Source organism: Corythoichthys intestinalis, chromosome 11 (genome assembly GCF_030265065.1).
Source record: "Corythoichthys intestinalis isolate RoL2023-P3 chromosome 11, ASM3026506v1, whole genome shotgun sequence".
In the NCBI taxonomy this organism is placed as follows: domain Eukaryota; kingdom Metazoa; phylum Chordata; class Actinopteri; order Syngnathiformes; family Syngnathidae; genus Corythoichthys; species Corythoichthys intestinalis.
This window is the reverse complement of record NC_080405.1, coordinates 18,086,878-18,105,354: the sequence shown is the minus strand read 5'-3', so window position 1 is coordinate 18,105,354 and position 18,477 is coordinate 18,086,878. Positions and strand designations below refer to the sequence as shown.

General features: G+C 38.6%; 2 protein-coding genes across 4 annotated transcripts in view; both read left to right on the top strand.

The window, feature by feature from the left end:
• sfxn5b (sideroflexin 5b) overlaps positions 1-5,936 on the top strand; it is a 22,116-nt gene extending 16,180 nt beyond the window's left edge. For all 3 annotated transcript variants that reach the window (XM_057850763.1, XM_057850762.1, XM_057850761.1), the window contains 2 exons: positions 3,588-3,705; positions 3,885-5,936. In XM_057850763.1, coding sequence (XP_057706746.1) covers positions 3,588-3,705; positions 3,885-3,962 — 196 coding nt within the window. In that variant the 3' untranslated portion in view covers positions 3,963-5,936. The remainder of the gene's footprint in view (positions 1-3,587; positions 3,706-3,884) is intronic.
• Positions 5,916-18,477, top strand: smyd5 (SMYD family member 5). The gene is made up of 13 exons (XM_057850760.1): positions 5,916-6,030; positions 7,712-7,820; positions 7,894-8,033; positions 11,877-11,998; positions 12,074-12,143; positions 12,502-12,606; positions 12,703-12,765; positions 15,917-15,987; positions 16,088-16,194; positions 16,602-16,658; positions 16,724-16,818; positions 17,167-17,237; positions 17,720-18,477. The coding sequence occupies exons 1-13, from the start codon at positions 5,938-5,940 to the stop codon at positions 17,868-17,870; spliced, it is 1,254 nt and encodes a 417-aa protein (XP_057706743.1). The 5' UTR covers positions 5,916-5,937; the 3' UTR covers positions 17,871-18,477.

Sequence of the window (18,477 nt, the reverse complement as noted above, 5' to 3'; positions counted from 1 at the left end):
TACACATGCACGTCACATTGACTTGACTGAGACCTTTATCTGCATGTTTAGTTACTTAAGTTGAAAATGGAACAATCACTCCTCACTATCAAGCATGGAAATTGCATCATTTGTAAATTTTCAGATTAGAATAGAAATAGATGATCATTAATCCAGAATTCATATGCAATTATGATGAAAGAATGCTCATGATACAAAGTCATTGCAGTTGTCAAAATGCAAATACTTAATTTTCAGGAAAAAGGTATAAATAATTTTTTTTTTTTAATGAATACAATTTTGTAAAAGGTTAAACCAAATAAAGTGATATTACATTTTTTGTCCTAATTTATTTTACCAGTAAATAACACTTTTAAATAGGGCATGATAAAAAAAAAATCTGACTAAACAAAATGTGTTTTGCACTTTTTAAAAAGTTTGTGAGTTGATAAATAATGATACAACATTTTGTCAAAATTAATAAAATCATTCAATCCAATTCATTTTCCAAACTGTTCATCCTCACAAGTGTCAAAGGAGGGGGCTCATCTCAACTCTCGATGGGCAGAAGGTAGAGTGCACCTTCAACTGATTGCCAGCCAAACATTGAGGACAAAGAGACAAACCTTCATACTCACATTCACACTATGGTCATGTTTGTAGGGTGCGGGAGGAAATGGGAGAACTCTGAGAACACTCAAGCAGGCATAGGGAAAACATGCAAACTTCACACAGGAAGGCTGGAGCCTATATTTAAACCGTTCATCTTATATGTGAGGCGACGCACTTAAATAAAATGCTATTGATCAAAAAGTGACATTTCAAAATTAGAAAAATACAAATACAAATACATATGCAGCACAAAATTCCCATTTGAATTTTTAAATGAAAATTAAATATAATTATGATTCTATATTTAGAAAATATATATTTAAATAAAATGACAGGCTTGTCTAATTTTACTCCAAATCAACAACATATTTAATGTAATCCCGAAAAGAACCAAGCATATGGCCATTAAAACCTACATATGGCCATCCAAACATGTCAGAACCTAACAAGGTGTGTTTTAATGACATGCTCACTGGGAGCAGCAGCCTGAGGCCAACCGAGAAAATGCTCAAACCCGAAAATCTGGAACAGCAGCTTTTACTGTTTGACAGCTGCGCTGCGCTATGCTCACAATTTATATCGTTTTTCTTTTTAAAATACACAAAAGAAATCATATGCTGTATGTTTCATTGTCAAGCTATTCTTTTTGTTAAAGACAGTACTGTTAAAAGTGTGCCCTGCAATTGGCTGTGTTGGCCTGTTCAGGTCATATGCCCAATTCTTAGAGGTTAGTTGTGGCGTCTCACTGTGACTGGGGGACCGCCCTGGTCCTGAGGCTTCGATAGTATCCCTTCAACTGATTGCCCCACAGATGGTATGGGTTCCCTCATGAGTTGTTGGTGTGGGGCCTGTTCTCTCCTCTGTTGTCTGCATTTAATTTCCGTACACCACACGGCAGTGGCGTGCACACATACATAGACACCAGGTGGTGCTCAGGCACTGGCCCTTGCCCTCTTAACCGAGCAAGTACCCTTATCAAGGTTATTAAGTCATGATCGTTGTGATGATTCTGTTAGCAATGCACATGCCCTCCTAAGCGCCGCAGCCAGAATCACTGTGAGAGCGCCCTCTATCCTCCGAACGCGCAAACACACGCCCTCCTGTGAGGTGCATGCCGTCCATCATTTGTCAACGTGAACGCGCAGCGCGAACACAAATTTACAAAGGTGGCACATTAATTGCATCAGGAGCTTCACGTACAATAGCTACCATCCATGCCTCCGCCTGCAGCTTCTACGCAGAGGTAACGCATAATGAGTCAAATCTCGAGTGTTTGTGTGTGGGTTTTTCTCAAACACAGTTGTTTAACTTTTTTTCTCGTGAGTAGCCTTTGTCTCTGTGCAACTCTCTAAATTAGCTGACTGCCCAGTCCCACCTGTTAACCAAGGTAGGCTAGCCGCTCGCCGTAAATCAATTAATAGATGTAGCGGCCAGCATGCAACCACTGTTGATAAATAAAACTATATATTATAGCTCAATACTTAGTCATGTGTATACATGTGTTTGCATGTTTAATGCTAGTACTATTAGCTAGCTACTTCAGGAGAATGTTGCTGTATAACAAAAACTGGTAAGAATCAAAATAGACACACACAAAAAAGATAGTGTAATACCCCTTGCTGAGGGTAAGGAAGTGGAGGAGTCCGTAATGCGTCTCTTAAAGGGGCTGCACGTAGTTACGGACACTACAGTATACAAGTTGAAACTCACTTGAAGGAAGTGAAGTAACATTTATTTGCTAAATGCCAAACATGAAATTAGTCGTGTAGTGTGTGTGTCATGTTGTAATGTCACCAAGCAGTCTTATTCATATTGTTGGTCATAATGTCGAGATAAACCAAAGTGAGACTATAGGGATCTTCAAAACATGGCACCAAGGAGATTGCTCCTTTAAAGCCGGAATAATTCTCATTTGCACTGTTTGTATTTTATTTTATTTAAATATCTAATTATGTAATACATCTGTAATGTTTTTTCTTTTATGAATTCAAATTGTTCAAACAAGGCACCCGGGCTGGCAGTATGTATGCTGCAAAAGGTGCTTTTTTTCCCCCCCTCTGAGCACCTGCCCCCCAAATTATCTGTGCACGCCACTGCCACAGAGCAAACAACATGCATTTAAGGATGGTTACACTCAGAAATGCAATATTAGACAAATATTAGGATATAGCTGCTTGTGCTTGGACAAACAAAGAGACCGAATAATAATAAGTCAACTTTTCAATCTTCACAGCTGATTAGTGAAGGTTTCCATAGCACTGCCAGTGCACTTACCCTATTATTCCTGTCCTCCATCTTCCTATTCCATCGGTTAGGTATTGTATCCCTTCCTCACAGCCCCAATAATTAAGCTTCGACAACTTTGTAATGCTACTTATAGTCAGGTCAGGTTCATGTTTCTGTATCTCTATTCCCCATGTTTTTTTTTCTGTCCTTCTCCATAAATCCTTTTCTGTCAAGCTACACTTTTAAATAAACACCACGATATAAACATCTGAAACGAAAGTATTTCAAACTCCATGACACAGTAAAACCGTTCCAGCATTAAAAGGCATTAAGAGCCATTTTGAAGGGAACACATTCATTTAATTACATGTAACTTTAAAATTGAAGTTTAAAATCTATAACACCTAGCATCAGTGAACTTATATTTCTATGCACATTGGAAATTATGGTGTTGAATCAACATTCCATCCATTAATCGACGAATGAAGAAATACTTCATAATAGACAATATCACAGATTTTTATCATCTAATTTTATCCATGCTTACTTGAGTTGAATCTTCAGCACTGCAATGAGCTGTGCTAATGAATAATAGAGCAAGTTGAATAATTGCACCTTGAGGTGGTTTCGACAAGAAGATGAAACTCACAATTCTGCAGATCCCAAAATAACTGCAGGCTTCTGAGGGATTGATGTGCACACACAGGCTCACTCATATTTTCTCTTTTTATTTTTTTCTTTATAAATATACATCTTCTTGTATTTTGCAGGTTGCGTTTCCTGCAGAAGAACCGCAAACTGATGCTGCCCATCCACAGTGCTGTGTGTCTGCTTACATTCGGCCTGTCGCTGCCTGTGGCCATCAGCCTATTTCCGCAGATGTCAGAGGTACATTATGACCACATTAATGATTTAAGGTCACGGGGCTTCAACATCCAAATCAAATGTACAGCCCCCTGTCAAGCACACTCTCAGGCCAGGTGCCTTTTTTTTTGTTTCCTCACTTCTAATTAGAATGTCACCTTCGAGCAACTCTCTGTGTTTGATTTTTTCCAACCTCTTCACAGATTGAGGTGTCTCGCCTGGAGCCCGAAATTGCCATGGCAACAGATTGCAAGGTGGTGACCTACAACAAGGGTTTATGACGGATGACGTGAGGAAACAAACACGAGCTACGTGGAGCGTTAACATAGAATCTTATAGCAGCTCATCATGTAGAGAAGTATAATCACGTGCATTTTATTGAAAACATACAGTATGTATTTCGTAAACTCAATTCAGGGTGTACCCTGCCTCCTGCCCATTGTCAGTTGGAAAAGGCGCAAGTTTACCCACGGCCTTAGTGAGGAGATGTAGTCCAGAGAATGGATAGATGTTATGTTGTTAATAAATAGGCCACTAAAAAAACAGGAAGGCTCATATGTAGTACATGCAATAACGATATCTGCCACAAGAGTGCAGTAAAAATACTTAAACTTACATTGCCAAATACTGTATAGTATTTTCAATTCTTTTTCATATATTTTAAAATACAAACAATAACAATTATGTATTTACAATATTTTTTTTATACTAGTAGATCATATTTTAAAATGATTTAGTAGTCAATAAAAATTAATATAAATTACACACTTTAATGAATATTTGTAATATAATTTTATAGAATTGCCACTTATGTACAAGCAAAGCACTTGTCATAATTTTGTGACGGTCTTGAACACAACTAGAATGCTTTAACTTTTTCAGTCAGTTGATATTCATCCAAGCAATATTTTAATATTGTAAAACAGGATTTCTGTACTCATATTTTAGTAAACTGCATGCGTAGGTTTAATCACATTGCCTACTGTATTCTGTCAGCTCCTATAGAAGGTAGTGCACATTTTGATAACTTGGATGCTTAAATGTGTTTAATTGTATCTTTACATGACCATAAATGTGTCAAATAACACTGAAGGACAGGTATCCCTCAATAATTGTTCATTTATTTCAAGTATTTGCCAGGTTGTCCATGACTGGGTGTATAATATCATTTTTACTATTTGAATTTATGTTTTTATTTTTTGCACTTTTTTAGGAATATTTCAGGGTTTTTAACTGTGGGAAGCACTTCAAGAATTAATATAATAATTACATTTAAAAAATATTTTTGACTTGTTAATCTGCTAATATGTAACACGCACCAAGTATTTTAACATCAGTAATGTGAATAACAATGTCTGGAGACCAATAATGTGAAACAAACTGTCTTTTCCTCATTGTGTTGTACAGTGTGCATAGCTAACGTTTGCACAATTTTAAAACAATTTTATATTGTTCTAAATAAGTGCCATGAAATTGTTATATTTAACTATTTGTATACAATAAAACACTTGGTGCAAATCGCTTGATTTTAAATGCTAAATAAATGTACTTAATGCACTTGAATATTGTCATTACTATTAGAAATTCATTTTTGGTATTTATGTTATTGTTTTTATTATTGTTTATCATAATAATTATCAGTAAGATAAATCTAACTTGTATATAAAAATCAACGACCCTATTGTTTTTATGATTATTATAAATACTGTATATTGTTTTACCTTTTTAGCCTTTTGTGTGTCTAAACGCTACAGTTCACTATGTGGTCTTTAGAGGGCAGCAGAGTTTCTGCACGCAAGTATCAAAAGATTATAGATATCATATAAAGCCAGATGTACTTAGCGTATTGTGAGTCAATAGGTAAGGGTGTCGTTACTTGCCGGCATCGATACACCGGCCTTTTCCGTCGGTTCCATTCGATAAACAGAATTACAGACAATTGATTGTTTTGTACTCATAAACTTCAGGGATGCAGTAGTTTTACAACCTACTTAAGAACTTTTTAACATTTTCTCCAACTCCAACCTGAATCGTATCCACGTTAATACGGCTTCTTATAAACCAAACAATTTGTGAACCTGTTAAGAATTCTGCGAGATATTCGATCAACTGCGATGGAGCCCCTCTCGTGGAGCTCGCAAGTGAAGTCGCCTGACGCAAGATAGCCGATGTTACTTACGCCGCTGACGCCGCATATAGACATCTCGCCTTGTATACATAATGTCTATGTCCAGGTTGTTGTAGTTCCTTGCCAAGATGGCGGCCTCCGCAGCTGACATGTTTTCGTTTTGCATGGATCCCGGCAAAGTTGCCTTGGGTGTGGAAGTGAGATTTATCGACAACGTCAAGGTTAGTTATTGGCTATGTTTAGCTTTAGGGACTTTTATGACGGAATTTTGTCAAGTACCGAGAGAGAGAGAGAGAGAGAGAGAGAGAGAGAGAGCAAAAAGGAGCGTCCATTCATCCAATGCTGCATAAGTGTTTACGTACATGCATTTGGTTCCAAAACGTGCTTGATTATTTCTGACGTAAAGGTAAAATTTGTCATTAACATCCAACTGGTTAAATGCAAAGACTATAATCAGAAAATCTAATAAGAAAATGTATACAAATATTGATTTAATTACAGTGGTCGGTATTTGACTCCCGACAAAGTTGTGACTCATAAATTCCATATTGACACTAGAAATACTGCAACGACATTCCATTTATTTATTTCTTTTATTTTCTTTCAGTGTTTCTTTCTTTACAATAAAAATAATTACAATAAGTGTGCTGATTTTCTGACAGGAATTTTATGGTTCTATTTAGGCCTGTCGCGATAACAAATTTTAGTGGGTGATAATTTATCTAATAAATTATTGCGATATACGACATTATTGCGCCCCCCCCCCCCCCCAAAAAAAAAAAAAATCCAACCAATTTACAATAACAGTGAGAATACAGTATATATTAATAGATCAAGTGCAACCATTTAAACGCAATAAATGATCACTTTTAAATTCAAAAATACCTTTTAAGGAATCACAACTAAAAAAACAATAGACCATGCCTCTTTTCAGTAAAAGACAACAATATTACTACCACACAGAAACACAGAATAAATAAAATGTCTTTTTTAAGAAAAAAATAAAATTGCACTTAATAACTTAAACATTTAGGTAAACGAAAACTTTTGCCCTCATAGCTTCTGCTATGTCGTTCCATGTATAATATTCTGATTGGATGTTTTCCAAGGCACCTTGAAGCGCACGCAATGGTGATGTAGTTTTTTTCATGTGAAGCGGCAGTGAGAAAGACTGGCACAGCCTGCTGAGAGCCACAGGTTGAGGAAGTGTTGTTAACACCGTGTGTTAATAAAAAAGTTGTCAGCACGTCGTGTGTTTGATATCATTGCCAGAAAAATACTCATACTAGGACACCATCCAGCTTAATTTTTAATGTTGTCCTTATAATAATGATATGCCGCATCATAAATCACTTTGTGACTTTCCACCTCCATGATGGATCGTTCTTCGTCCATGTTCGCTGGTGTTTAAACCATGAATAAGCAACTGGGCTGTTGATTCTAGGCCCGGCTCCGCCCATTTTGACAGATGCTGCAAAAATAGTAAATAGCCTAAACCATCAGGCTGGCTCTGGCACAGCGGTGATGGTCCGCAGTCAATCTGGAGCACTGACGCGGCCGGTATACGTTGAACAATAGGATATAATGGGAACGGATTGGCTCCGGCACTATTTTTTGCCAGACCCAGACGGAACCTGTTACGAAGATGTGTCTGGTGTATTTGGGCCCTGAGTCCTCGTCGCAGCACATTGCGTAGTTGGTAACAAGGAAGCCAAACTTTTAACAGCACGTCTGCTGCACGCGCGCGCACACGCACGTGAGGCGATAAATTGCAGTGGGAAAATTACCGCCTTCATTTTTATTTACTGTGCAATAAATGGAATTATTGCATATCGCGACAGGCTTAGTTCTATAACGGTTATAAGAGTTGTCCATTTTGATTCATATCGGTTTGTGTTTAAGGGGAAAGGTCTGTTTGCTAAAAGAAGAATCAAGAAGGGAGAAGTCATTTTTATTGAGCGCCCACTTGTCTGTGCACAATTCCTGTGGAATGCCTTGTATAAATATAAAGGTGAGACTAATTATACGAGGGTGTAATGAACTTGATGTCACATTATGGACTTTTTAATTGCGTTTTTCAACAGCATGCGAGTACTGCTTACGGGCTCTAGAGACTGCGGAAGAAAATGCCCGGCGACTCGCAGGCAATCCAGCGCTCAGCCTTCCTTATCCGGAACTCTGTCCTGTCCAAGCGCAACTCCACACAGTCTGCCCACAGTGCCAGGTAGGTGTGCTCATGATGTCACTGTAGTGAAACACCTGCTTCTAAGTTGTGAAAATTTGGAATTTCACCCACATTTTCTGGAAAGGTATATGCACTAGGGGTGTGCCATCTTAGGCACCCCATGATTCGATTCGATTACGATTCAGGGTGCTCTGATTCGATTTTTGAACGATGATCGCGGTATCGACGAAGATCGCGGTTATTGCGATTTTTGTGGTTATCGCGATTATCGATACATTGTACAGTACTGATTACTAAAGTAGCCAAACAAATTTATGTCCATTATTTATTTAAAATATCCTTACGATTTAACAGGAAAGATGGAAACATGCCCATACAACAAAAAGCTGCCCTTAAGCTGCCTTTTTATTTATTTATTTATTTTTTTACAAGAAAGTGCAAAAACATTAACCATTTTAAAGGGAGTACTTATTTCTCTCAACAATACAATAAAATTTACACTGGTGGAATGACTTCCACATTTTCTGGACACAAACAAAGTCTCTTAAAAAAAAAAAGACTTCTTTTAACCAATATACTTTGTTCTCACAGTGTTACAGGTGGAAATCACAACTGCTCTTCACACCGCCACGCACACACTCATTGCAGCGCGCGCACTTCTCTCCCTCTCTCTCCCCCGCAACAACAGATTTCTGTACTATTTCGCATCTTTGTAGTGTTACTGCTGTGCTTAATCATGGTTTTACACGTTTGCATATGAAATACACTTTAGGGAATTGGCTAATTAGCTTATCGCTCGGCGGTAACTATTAACACTAGAACTACCATGGGTGTAACCTAGGATCATCCCCAAGGGTGTCCCATTTTGGGACAGCCTTATAAGGAGTTCCTCTTTCAAGCCCATCTCATTTCCACCCCTTGGCCCACCCCTTGGCCCACCCCTCGGCCCACCCCTTGGCCCTTCAAACGAAGCAATAAGGGGTAGGGGTAAGGAGTAGGGGTAAGGTGTAGGGCTTGAAACATCAGCCCTAAGAATTGGAACACCTCTTTACACTCTCGTACATCATAAGTCCGTTCGGCCAGTTGTTACGTAACCAAAAGCGACGATAAGAAGTACACTAAGTGCACTTGTGCGTTTAGCAAAACTGAAAAACAAAACAAACATTACAAATGAAGAAACACAATGAACAAGCATTACAATAAGTGGTGTCGATTTTTTATTTATTACACCCCTAAATAGTGCACTTTTTATCGTGATTAATCTTTTTTAACTATTACGTTTCTGACTGAAGAAAACACATTGAGAGTAGATAATACTGATCATCAGCTGTTAGAGTATTATTTGGATGTATCAAGCTTGTTTCATTGAATTTAAGCAAAGCAAACAAAACAAACACTTGTAACAAACGGAAAGGTCCACAACACATGCACATAGATGTGGAGCACTAGTTCAGTTTAATTTAGTTTGGTTTCAAATTCAATGTAATATTTACCCCATTGTATGAAACCTGAATGATAGTTTGTTTCTGAACCAAGAGTGGTATTTACTAGTCTTGCATATGTTCTTTCAATCAAAATATATATTTTCAATCCAGAAAAAAAAGTCACTTGAATAAAAGCAAAATGTGTTTGAACAAGTCAGGCTGCTGTTTCTTTACTTGCAACCAGCCATTAGCTGTGGAAGGGGGTTGGGCGTCAGGCTACTCTCAGACACTTTTTACTTGACAATAAACTGCTAAACTTCTGAGGATATTTTGACAGTATTTTAATACTTCTAATTTATTCGGATGTATTTGTTTGAATACCCTCTACATGTTAAAAAACAATTTTGAAAAGATCAGTTAACAATTTACTGTGGATATACATTGATATACAGATATTCAGAAATACTACAAAAAAGCACACCAAGCAACAGTGGTAACAAGAAAAACACCTCACATGAAATGGCTGGAAAAAAATATGCAAAACTAGTAAATACCACTCTTGGTTCAGAAACAGGCAACTTTTGCATTCAAACACAGTTTGCTTTCATTCAAGTGACTTTTATTTTCTATTGAAAATATATACTTTGATTGAAGGAACCTTTTTTTTGGATTGACTAAGACATACAAAAATGTACTTACAAATTTATCAACCTACAGTATGCAAGTAAGAAATAAGTGTCTGAAAGTAGCCTGACTAGTAGTAGTAGCGAAAGAGAAAGCAGCCTCACTCAGCAAGGTTTCGCCTAACCCCCCCTCAGGTAAAGTAGCCTGACTGAGCCTGTTTTGCCCATCCCCCTCCTCAGCTAAAGTAGCCTGACTGAGCCTGTTTCGCCCCAACCCCCTCTTCAGCTAAAGTAGCCTGACTATCAGACACTTATTTCTTACTTGACACTAAACTGTTAAACTTCTGAGAATATTTTGATAACAGTATTTTAATAATTCTAATTCATTCGGATGTATTTGTTTGAATACCCTCTACATGTTAAAAAAAACATTTTTGAAAAGATCAGTTAACAATTTACTGTGGATATACATTTATATTCATAGATATTTAAAAATACTACAACTAAGCACACCAAGCAACAGTGGTAACAAGAAAAACACCTCACATGAAATGGCTGGGAAAAAATATGCAAAACTAGTAAATACCACTCTTGGTTAAATTCAATGAAACAAGCTTGATACATCCAAATAATACTCTAACAGCTGATGACCAGTATTATCTACTCTCAATGTGTTTTCTTCAGTCAGAAAAGTGATAGTTAAAAAAGATTAATCACGATAAAAAGTGCACTATTTAAGGGTGTACTAAATAAAAAATCGACACCACTTATTGTAATGCTTGTTCATTGTGTTTCTTCATTTGTAATGTTTGTTTTGTTTTTCAGTTTTGCTAAACGCACAAGTGCACTTAGTGCACTTTTTATCGTCGCTTTTGGTTACGTAACAACTGTTCGAACGGACTTATGACGTACGCGAGTGTAAAGAGGTGTCCCAATTCTTAGGGCTGATGTTTCAAGCCCTACTCCTTACCCCTACCCCTTATTGCTTCGTTTGAAGAGCCAAGGGGTGGGCCGAGGGGTAGAAATGAGATGGGCTCGGCTTGGGGGCGGATCCCAGGGTGTCCCAAAATGGGACACCATTGGTAGTTTTAGGAAGCACCAAAACCCCTAGTAGTTCTAGTGTTAACGTCCCAAAAACAACAACAATAACTGCTAAACAGTGCAAGAGTGTTCGTGTACTCACCTCTTATAGACGCACACAGGTCTTAGCAACACACTCAGGACATTTTTCAATTGAAATGCCTTAAAACTGCTGCTAGTCAGTAGGAAAGACAAGGAGCAACGAACTATCTCTCTTCCCTTCTCCCTTTAAAAAAGAACTTGCGCACATTCTGTGCCTGCATGTGTCATACACAAATTTATTTTCCTGTCTTTTAAAAAGGAGTAAATCTCTCTCCCAGTAACTGGGAGCATCCATCATAACGTTGTGCGTGCGTCTGTTAACGGTGTCTGGGCGGCAGACGTGTCTTGAATTTTGTTCGGCAACGAGCGGCTGTCATAATGGTATGAGTGAAAATCATCGTTTTTGAACCTTTATGAATCGTAATCGAATCGTTACGTGTCGAATCGCGATGCATGTAATAATTGATTTTTTGGAACTCCTCTAATATGCACTCAACTAGAAAGTTGTACTTATCCACAAGATGGTGGCAAAGTACTACTGTACTTTTGTCAATTTTGTCTAAGTGACCCTTAACAACGCAGATCAATCCCATGCATGGGAATATGTATGTTGTTAAACAGATAGAGTATCATTAAAAAAAATTAAAATTATTTTGATAAGTGTTTAAATATAAATTTTATGATATACCCCCCGTCCCTCCTGCCCCCATCAGGTGATGTACTGCAGCGCTGAGTGTCGCCAAGCTGCTGCGGATCAGTACCACCGAGCGCTGTGTCTCGGGCCGTCCCATGAAGATCCTGACCACCCTGTCAATAAGCTCAAAGACGCCTGGAGGTGAATTTGATGTTTCCTAATCATAATTTAAAGACCGTTTTGCTTATCTTGCAATTAACATTGTGTTTTCCACAGGAGCATGCACTATCCTCCAGAGACTTCAAGTATTATGCTTATGGGCAGAATGGTCGCGACTGTTAAACAAGTAAGCTGAATTTTATGCAAAATGACAACATCAGAGAAGTTCAATTTAGTACAGCATTTATGCCCTTTTGTAGCTAGCACACTGGGGCTTCTGAGCTCTTCCACACAGTAATACTGCAGCCAATGGGAAGTTAATTAAATGAAATTGGCGTTACCAACATACAATATAGAATAGCGATGATTTATTCATCCATATAACAGCAGGAAGAGTGGGGTGTTTCCCGCTATTCACTTTCACCCTTTGTACCTGTGAAAGAGATGATGGTGAATCATTAAGACTACAACCAGTTTTTGCTCTGAATTGGCTTGCCACTAAAATTTCTTGACACCAAAGGTTTCTGCGTTATTTTACTGTTTAGGCCAAAGACAAAGCTCATTGGCAGAAGCTCTTCTCGCACTTCTGTAGCCGCACGGCCAATGAGGAAGAAGAACTAGCTCACAAGCTCCTGGGTGACAAGTTCAGGGTAAATATTCTTCTGCTGGAGAAAAAATAAATTGCACAAATGTCTTAGCAATTACAAACCAATAGTTTTGAAGATCATGAAAATGTTTCTTTTTAGGGTCAGCTTGTGGTGCTACAGGATCTTTTCAAAGAAGCGCTTTATTATGATCATTTGAGTCGGGTGAGCATAAACATTGTCACTTGCATTAGCACTCAAGGCCAATCTCAGTTTGGAGACTAAAAGCCCCAACCACCAGTATGGTTAACTGCACATTAAACCGAAACCATAAATATATACGTACATGAGAAATCAAAAAGTGAGGCCATTCAGGGCACTACAGAGATTCTTTGCCAAGTTGCACTTCGAAATGTGCAGTTTAAGTTATTTGCGGATTTTTGAGGTGCTGTATAACGCTCCTTTGACACCTGTGCATTGTGTTGTGTTCATCATTTTCATTGAGGTGCACAGGTGTTTTTTCATCATCATCACTGGGGGGCTGGACAAAAGTTTTGGCACCCTTTGAAAAATCATGTGATGCTTCTCTAATCTGTGTAATTAACAGCACCTGTTACTTATCTGTTACTTACGTGTGGCACGTAACAGGTGGTGGCAATAACTCACACTTGCAGCCAGTTAAAATGGATTAAAGTTGACTCAACCTTTGTCCTGTGTCCTTGTGTGTACCACATTGAGCATGGAAAGAAGACCAAAGAACTGTCTGAGGACGTGAGAAGCAAAATTGTGAGGAAGCATAGGCAATGTCAAGGCCAATGTCAATGACAAGTCCATCTCCAAAGACCTGAATGTTCCTGTGTCTACCGTGTGCAGTGTCATAAATAAGTGTAAAGCCCATGGCTCTGTGGCTAACCTCCCTAGATGTGGACGGAAAAGAAAAATTGAGGAGAGATTTCAACAAAGATTGTGCGGATGGTTGATAAAGAGCCTCGAATAACATCCAGACAAATTCAAGCTGTCCTGCAGTCCGAGGGTACAACAATGTCAAGCTGTACTATCCTGAGGCGTTTGAATGAAAAGGGACTCCACTTCCACTAGGAAGACCCCACTTCTGACTCAGAGACATAAAAAAGCCAGGCTGGAGTTTGCCAAAACTTCCTTGAGAAAGCCAAAAACGTTTGGAAGAATGTTATCTGGTCAGATGAGACAAAAGTAGAGCTTTTTGGGAAAAAGCATCAACATAGAATTTACACAAGGACGTAAGTTTGCATAGGGACAGTAGGGCCATAACACTACCAACCTTTCAGGATGCTCAAATTGTCCCCACCAACGTTTAAGCAACCTTGTAGGCATTATGTAATGAGTTCAGTTGTAGAGATAATTTAGATTGTCTTCCCATTTGTTGTAAGGATAGAAATAACCCTACCATTATTAAGTGAATTATTTTATCATGTTCAAACTTACATTTACCCCTTTTCACTTGCTGAATGCGCCGATCCATTTCCCCCCACCCCTTCAAACGCATTTTTGATTGGCTGATGACTTGACCCATCTCCGACACACACAGGCATGCTCACACTCACACAGCCCTGACAGAAATACATGTAGACAACATGCCGCCTCCTCCGCCCCCTTTGAAGACGAGGGATATTAGTTTTTTTGGCCAGCAGCAGCCACTGTAAGTAATTTAAAATGACGTCAATGTTGTGGAGAAACACACCACTAATTTTGCTACTGAAACTCCGACCTGCATCAGAGTTAGCATAACATTAAACTGTGTGAACTTGCTTACCTGCAAAACTCGAGCAGGGAGCTGCATAGAAGTGTCCTTCTGTTTGTGTTTTCTACTATTAACGCTAATCAAACTGTGAGAAATGTAGTGAACTCTGCTGGAGACTATAGAACCAGAAAAACGTAAGCAAGAAGCTGCTTAGAGAAAGACGGTTGTTGCATAACCTCATATGTTGCTCACACAACACAACGTACACACAACATAATCAAAATTAACTATGTATGTATTAAAAAAAATAAAAGTTTTTGGATGCCGCTAGCTACCCGCACTAGCGTTGCGATTGCCTGGTCGATCGTGATCAATGTAATGAGCACCCCTGATTCAGCATATCAATTAATTAGGTTCATATTCGGGAGAAATGTAACCCGGACCTCCGTTCACCCAATCTGTTTGGTTTTATTAATGTCCCATCTCGAGCAAAAAGTGTACATGCAGGTTATGCTGTTCTATTGTCCCTACCAATGTTGAGAACAAACCTACACCTTTGAGTTTACAGGAAAAAAAAGGAGACCTTCAAAGAAAAGAACACTGTCCCCGCAGTCAAACGTGGCGGAGGTTCCCTGATGTTTTGGGGTTTCTGCCTCTGGCACTGGACTGCTTGACCGTGTGCATGGCATTATAAAGTCTGAAGACTACCAACAAATTTTGCAGCATAATGTAGGGCCCGGTGTGAGAAAGCTGTGTAGAAAATGGTTTGAGAGAAAGCACTGGAGACTTCTAAAGTGGCCAGCAATGAGTCCAGTCCTGAATCCCATAGAACACCTGTGGAGAGATCTGAAAATGGCAGTTTGGAGAAGGACCCTTCAAATCTCAGAGACCTGGAGAAGTTGGCCAAAGAAGAATGGTTTAAAATTCCAGCAGAGCATTGGAAGAATCTCATTATTGGATACCGAAAGCGGTTGTTTGCAGTTATTTTGTCTAAAGGTTGTGCTAACAAGTATTAGTGTGCCAATACTTTCGTCTTGCCCATTTTTGGAGTTTTGTGTAAAATGATAATGATTTAAAAAAAAAAAATTATTCTCTTTTGTGTTTTTTCATTGCAAGCAAAATAAATGAACATATTACTATACCAAAGCATTTGTAATTGCAATGATTTTCTGGGAGAAATTGAGCATTATCTGACAGAATTGCAGGGGTGTCAATACTTTTGGCCTTCACTGTATATGTATCTCTTTCCCATGCTGTGAAATCGGAATAAACACATTGAAGACAAAAAATGTATATATTTTTTAAAAAATTATCTTTTAATGTTAATCAGGACCGCCTCCACTTTGTAGATTTTTTATTTTCACGCAGGGTGTTGGGGGGGGGTCAGGGGGGGGTTCCATTAATCGTGAAAAACGAGGGATCATTGTACTGTATAACAGAAAAATATTTACATTTGCTTCTTTTTTTTATCTCCATTGTTTTTTGCCAAGTTGACTTGTAGCGGTGTTCCAATATCTGCATATGGAAATATACTCTGAAAAATACATTTTAAAATGAATATCCCCTTGACTCTGGGCAGATATTTGGCCGCCACAATTCAAATGTCTTTTTAGTACTAAAGCTGTATACAGTCAATGATTGAAGTGTGTGTTGCAGTGGTTCCTTCCTGAGGGCTTCCGTTCTCTCTTCGCTCTTGTTGGAACTAACGGACAAGGCATAGGCACAAGGTCAGAATGGTCTTTATTCACTTTGTATTTGCTTTCAAGACCACATTCGACCTCGACCCCTGAGATGAGGTAATTGTTCTTTTTTTCTGTGTCCCTTCAGCTCTCTCAGTCAGTGGGTTCACGCCTGCGACGCAGTGGAGCTTCCCTCCCAGCAGAGAGCGCAGTTGGACTCCTTTATCGACCAGCTGTACAAAGATATTGAACGAGGTGATGCGCTCTTTTTTGGCTGCAGACACATTGTGGAAGCAGACAGCCCATTCTCCCTTTTTTTCCCAGCGTGGCAAGCCAGCCTGACTTTTAGGTATCTAAAGAAATAAAGCAAATCTCACAAGATTAAAAAAAAAAAATATATATATATATATATATATATGTACGTACATATATCAAAACTAGTTTTGCATAGAGACGCTGTCATTTGCTTGTGTTTTAAGGCAAAAGGAGAAAGGCAACAATTTAAATCGGAAGCGGCATTTTCATAGGAAACAATAATATAAGCATGCAAATGAATGTAGCTTTAATAGACATTGATTGGGTACTTGAATAGAATTGAAGCAAAGTGTTGGTCTGTTTGTCCTCTATTGCTGATCCTTTATTTTTCTGTGCTTACTGTTCAGAAACGGGAGACTTTCTAAATGTCGAAGGATCAGGCCTCTTTGTGCTTCAAAGTTCATGTAAGTTAACGTGACTTTTACGTTTCTCTATGCAAATACACACATTTTTTTCTTTTGTTCTCCAGGCAATCATAGCTGCGTGCCCAATGCAGAGGCTTCCTTTCCTGACAACAACTTCCTGCTTCACCTCAGTGCCCTCAGCGACATTGAGGCAGGCCAGGTCAGATGACGTATGGGAAGGGTGTTAAGGGTCAAACATGCAATTTCAATATTCAGAATATTTTTGTCGAGAAAAAAAAAACTTGACTGCTAATAAGCATTATTGGGGTGTCATGTTTATATGCTTCATTTGTTTGGCTTCATCCTGTCTGCTGCTAACATTTTGTAGACACAGTAAAACCTTTTTTCCCGAGCCCTCAAACTTTTGTATGCCCTTTTTTATTAAGAAAATTACAGAATATAAAAATTAAGCTTTCCAGTGCATTTCCACTAAATTAGCTGCCCAGAATATTTGTTTTTGTTGTTGTTGTTGTTGTTGAAATTCTGCAATAGTTAATGTGGTTTTCAGGAGATCTGCATCAGTTACTTGGACTGTTGTCAACGGGACAGAAGTCGTCACAGCAGACACAAAATTCTAAGGTAAGAGAGTCCAAATCCCTCCTTTTTGAATGCACCAAAAGGCCGCGTGGATCAATAAGAAACCTGACAGCCAAAACGGTTGGTCTCGAGGCCGACATGTTGGTGGTCTCGGGTGGTAGCGCCGAGCTTACCTTTTAGTTAATTGATCGACGTGTTGCTTCCTTTTGAATTGCTCAACAGTGCTCGAGTCCAATTAAAAGTGTTGCTTCTTGCAGCTTTTCCCCCACTCATTCGCACCTTCTTTCATGAGGTGTTATGAGACAGTGCATCCTGTAGGTATTCACATTCTTCTCATGTGATTAACAGTGATCACTATCCAAAAGTTTTTTCGGTACTTTTAAGTGGTTTAATAAAAATAACATTGTTTCAGGATGTACAGTGATTATCATCCACTCCTATCATTCCAAACAATATGCATGTTTTCAAATTTAGTATGCCTTTACAGTGTTTGAAGACCAGTTGGTGCTGTGTTTTGCCTTCAGAGAGAACTACATGTTCATCTGCTCGTGTATCAAGTGCACCTCCCAGACCGACGATCCAAACATGACTTCAGAGGAGGAAGAGGATGATGAAGCAGAAGCAGAAGGTGAAACAGAGGGTGACGACATGGAAGATGAGATGACTGATGTGTGATTTAAAAAAAAAAAAAAAAAAAAAAAAACGTGAGAGACCACATTGTCAACAGCCTTTTGATGTCCATCCACATTTATCTTGCTGGACAATGCACACAACAATAAACATTTCCTGTCTCGGAATGAGTACACTGTGGAGCTTACAAACAAAATGGTGGCTGCCACTCATTTCTTGGTGAAAGAATCGTCTCATCGCTATGAGCACTTTGTCAAACTATCAGTCTTTGTAATATCTCATTCTGATGCTCCAAAGAAAGATGAGGGCCACATGGAAAACATACTATGGGCAAGAAATTTGTAATTATAAGACCACATGAAATTGTTTTATATTTGAAGACATTGCACAAAATGTGTATGACTTTCAGGAATCAAGTTATAGTGTAACAAGAAAAATAAAAGGAAGCAAGTCCCATTAAAAAAGTGCTGATAAGACTACTGTTGTTTCATCTCATAAAATCATTTTACTTGGAATTTTTATTTTCTACAAAAATCTGGAAAAAGTTGATACAGAATAAAATGTCCATAAAATATATACAGTGCCTTGCAAAAGTATTCGGCCCCCTTGAATCTTGCAACCTTTCGCCACATTTCAGGCTTCAAACATGAAG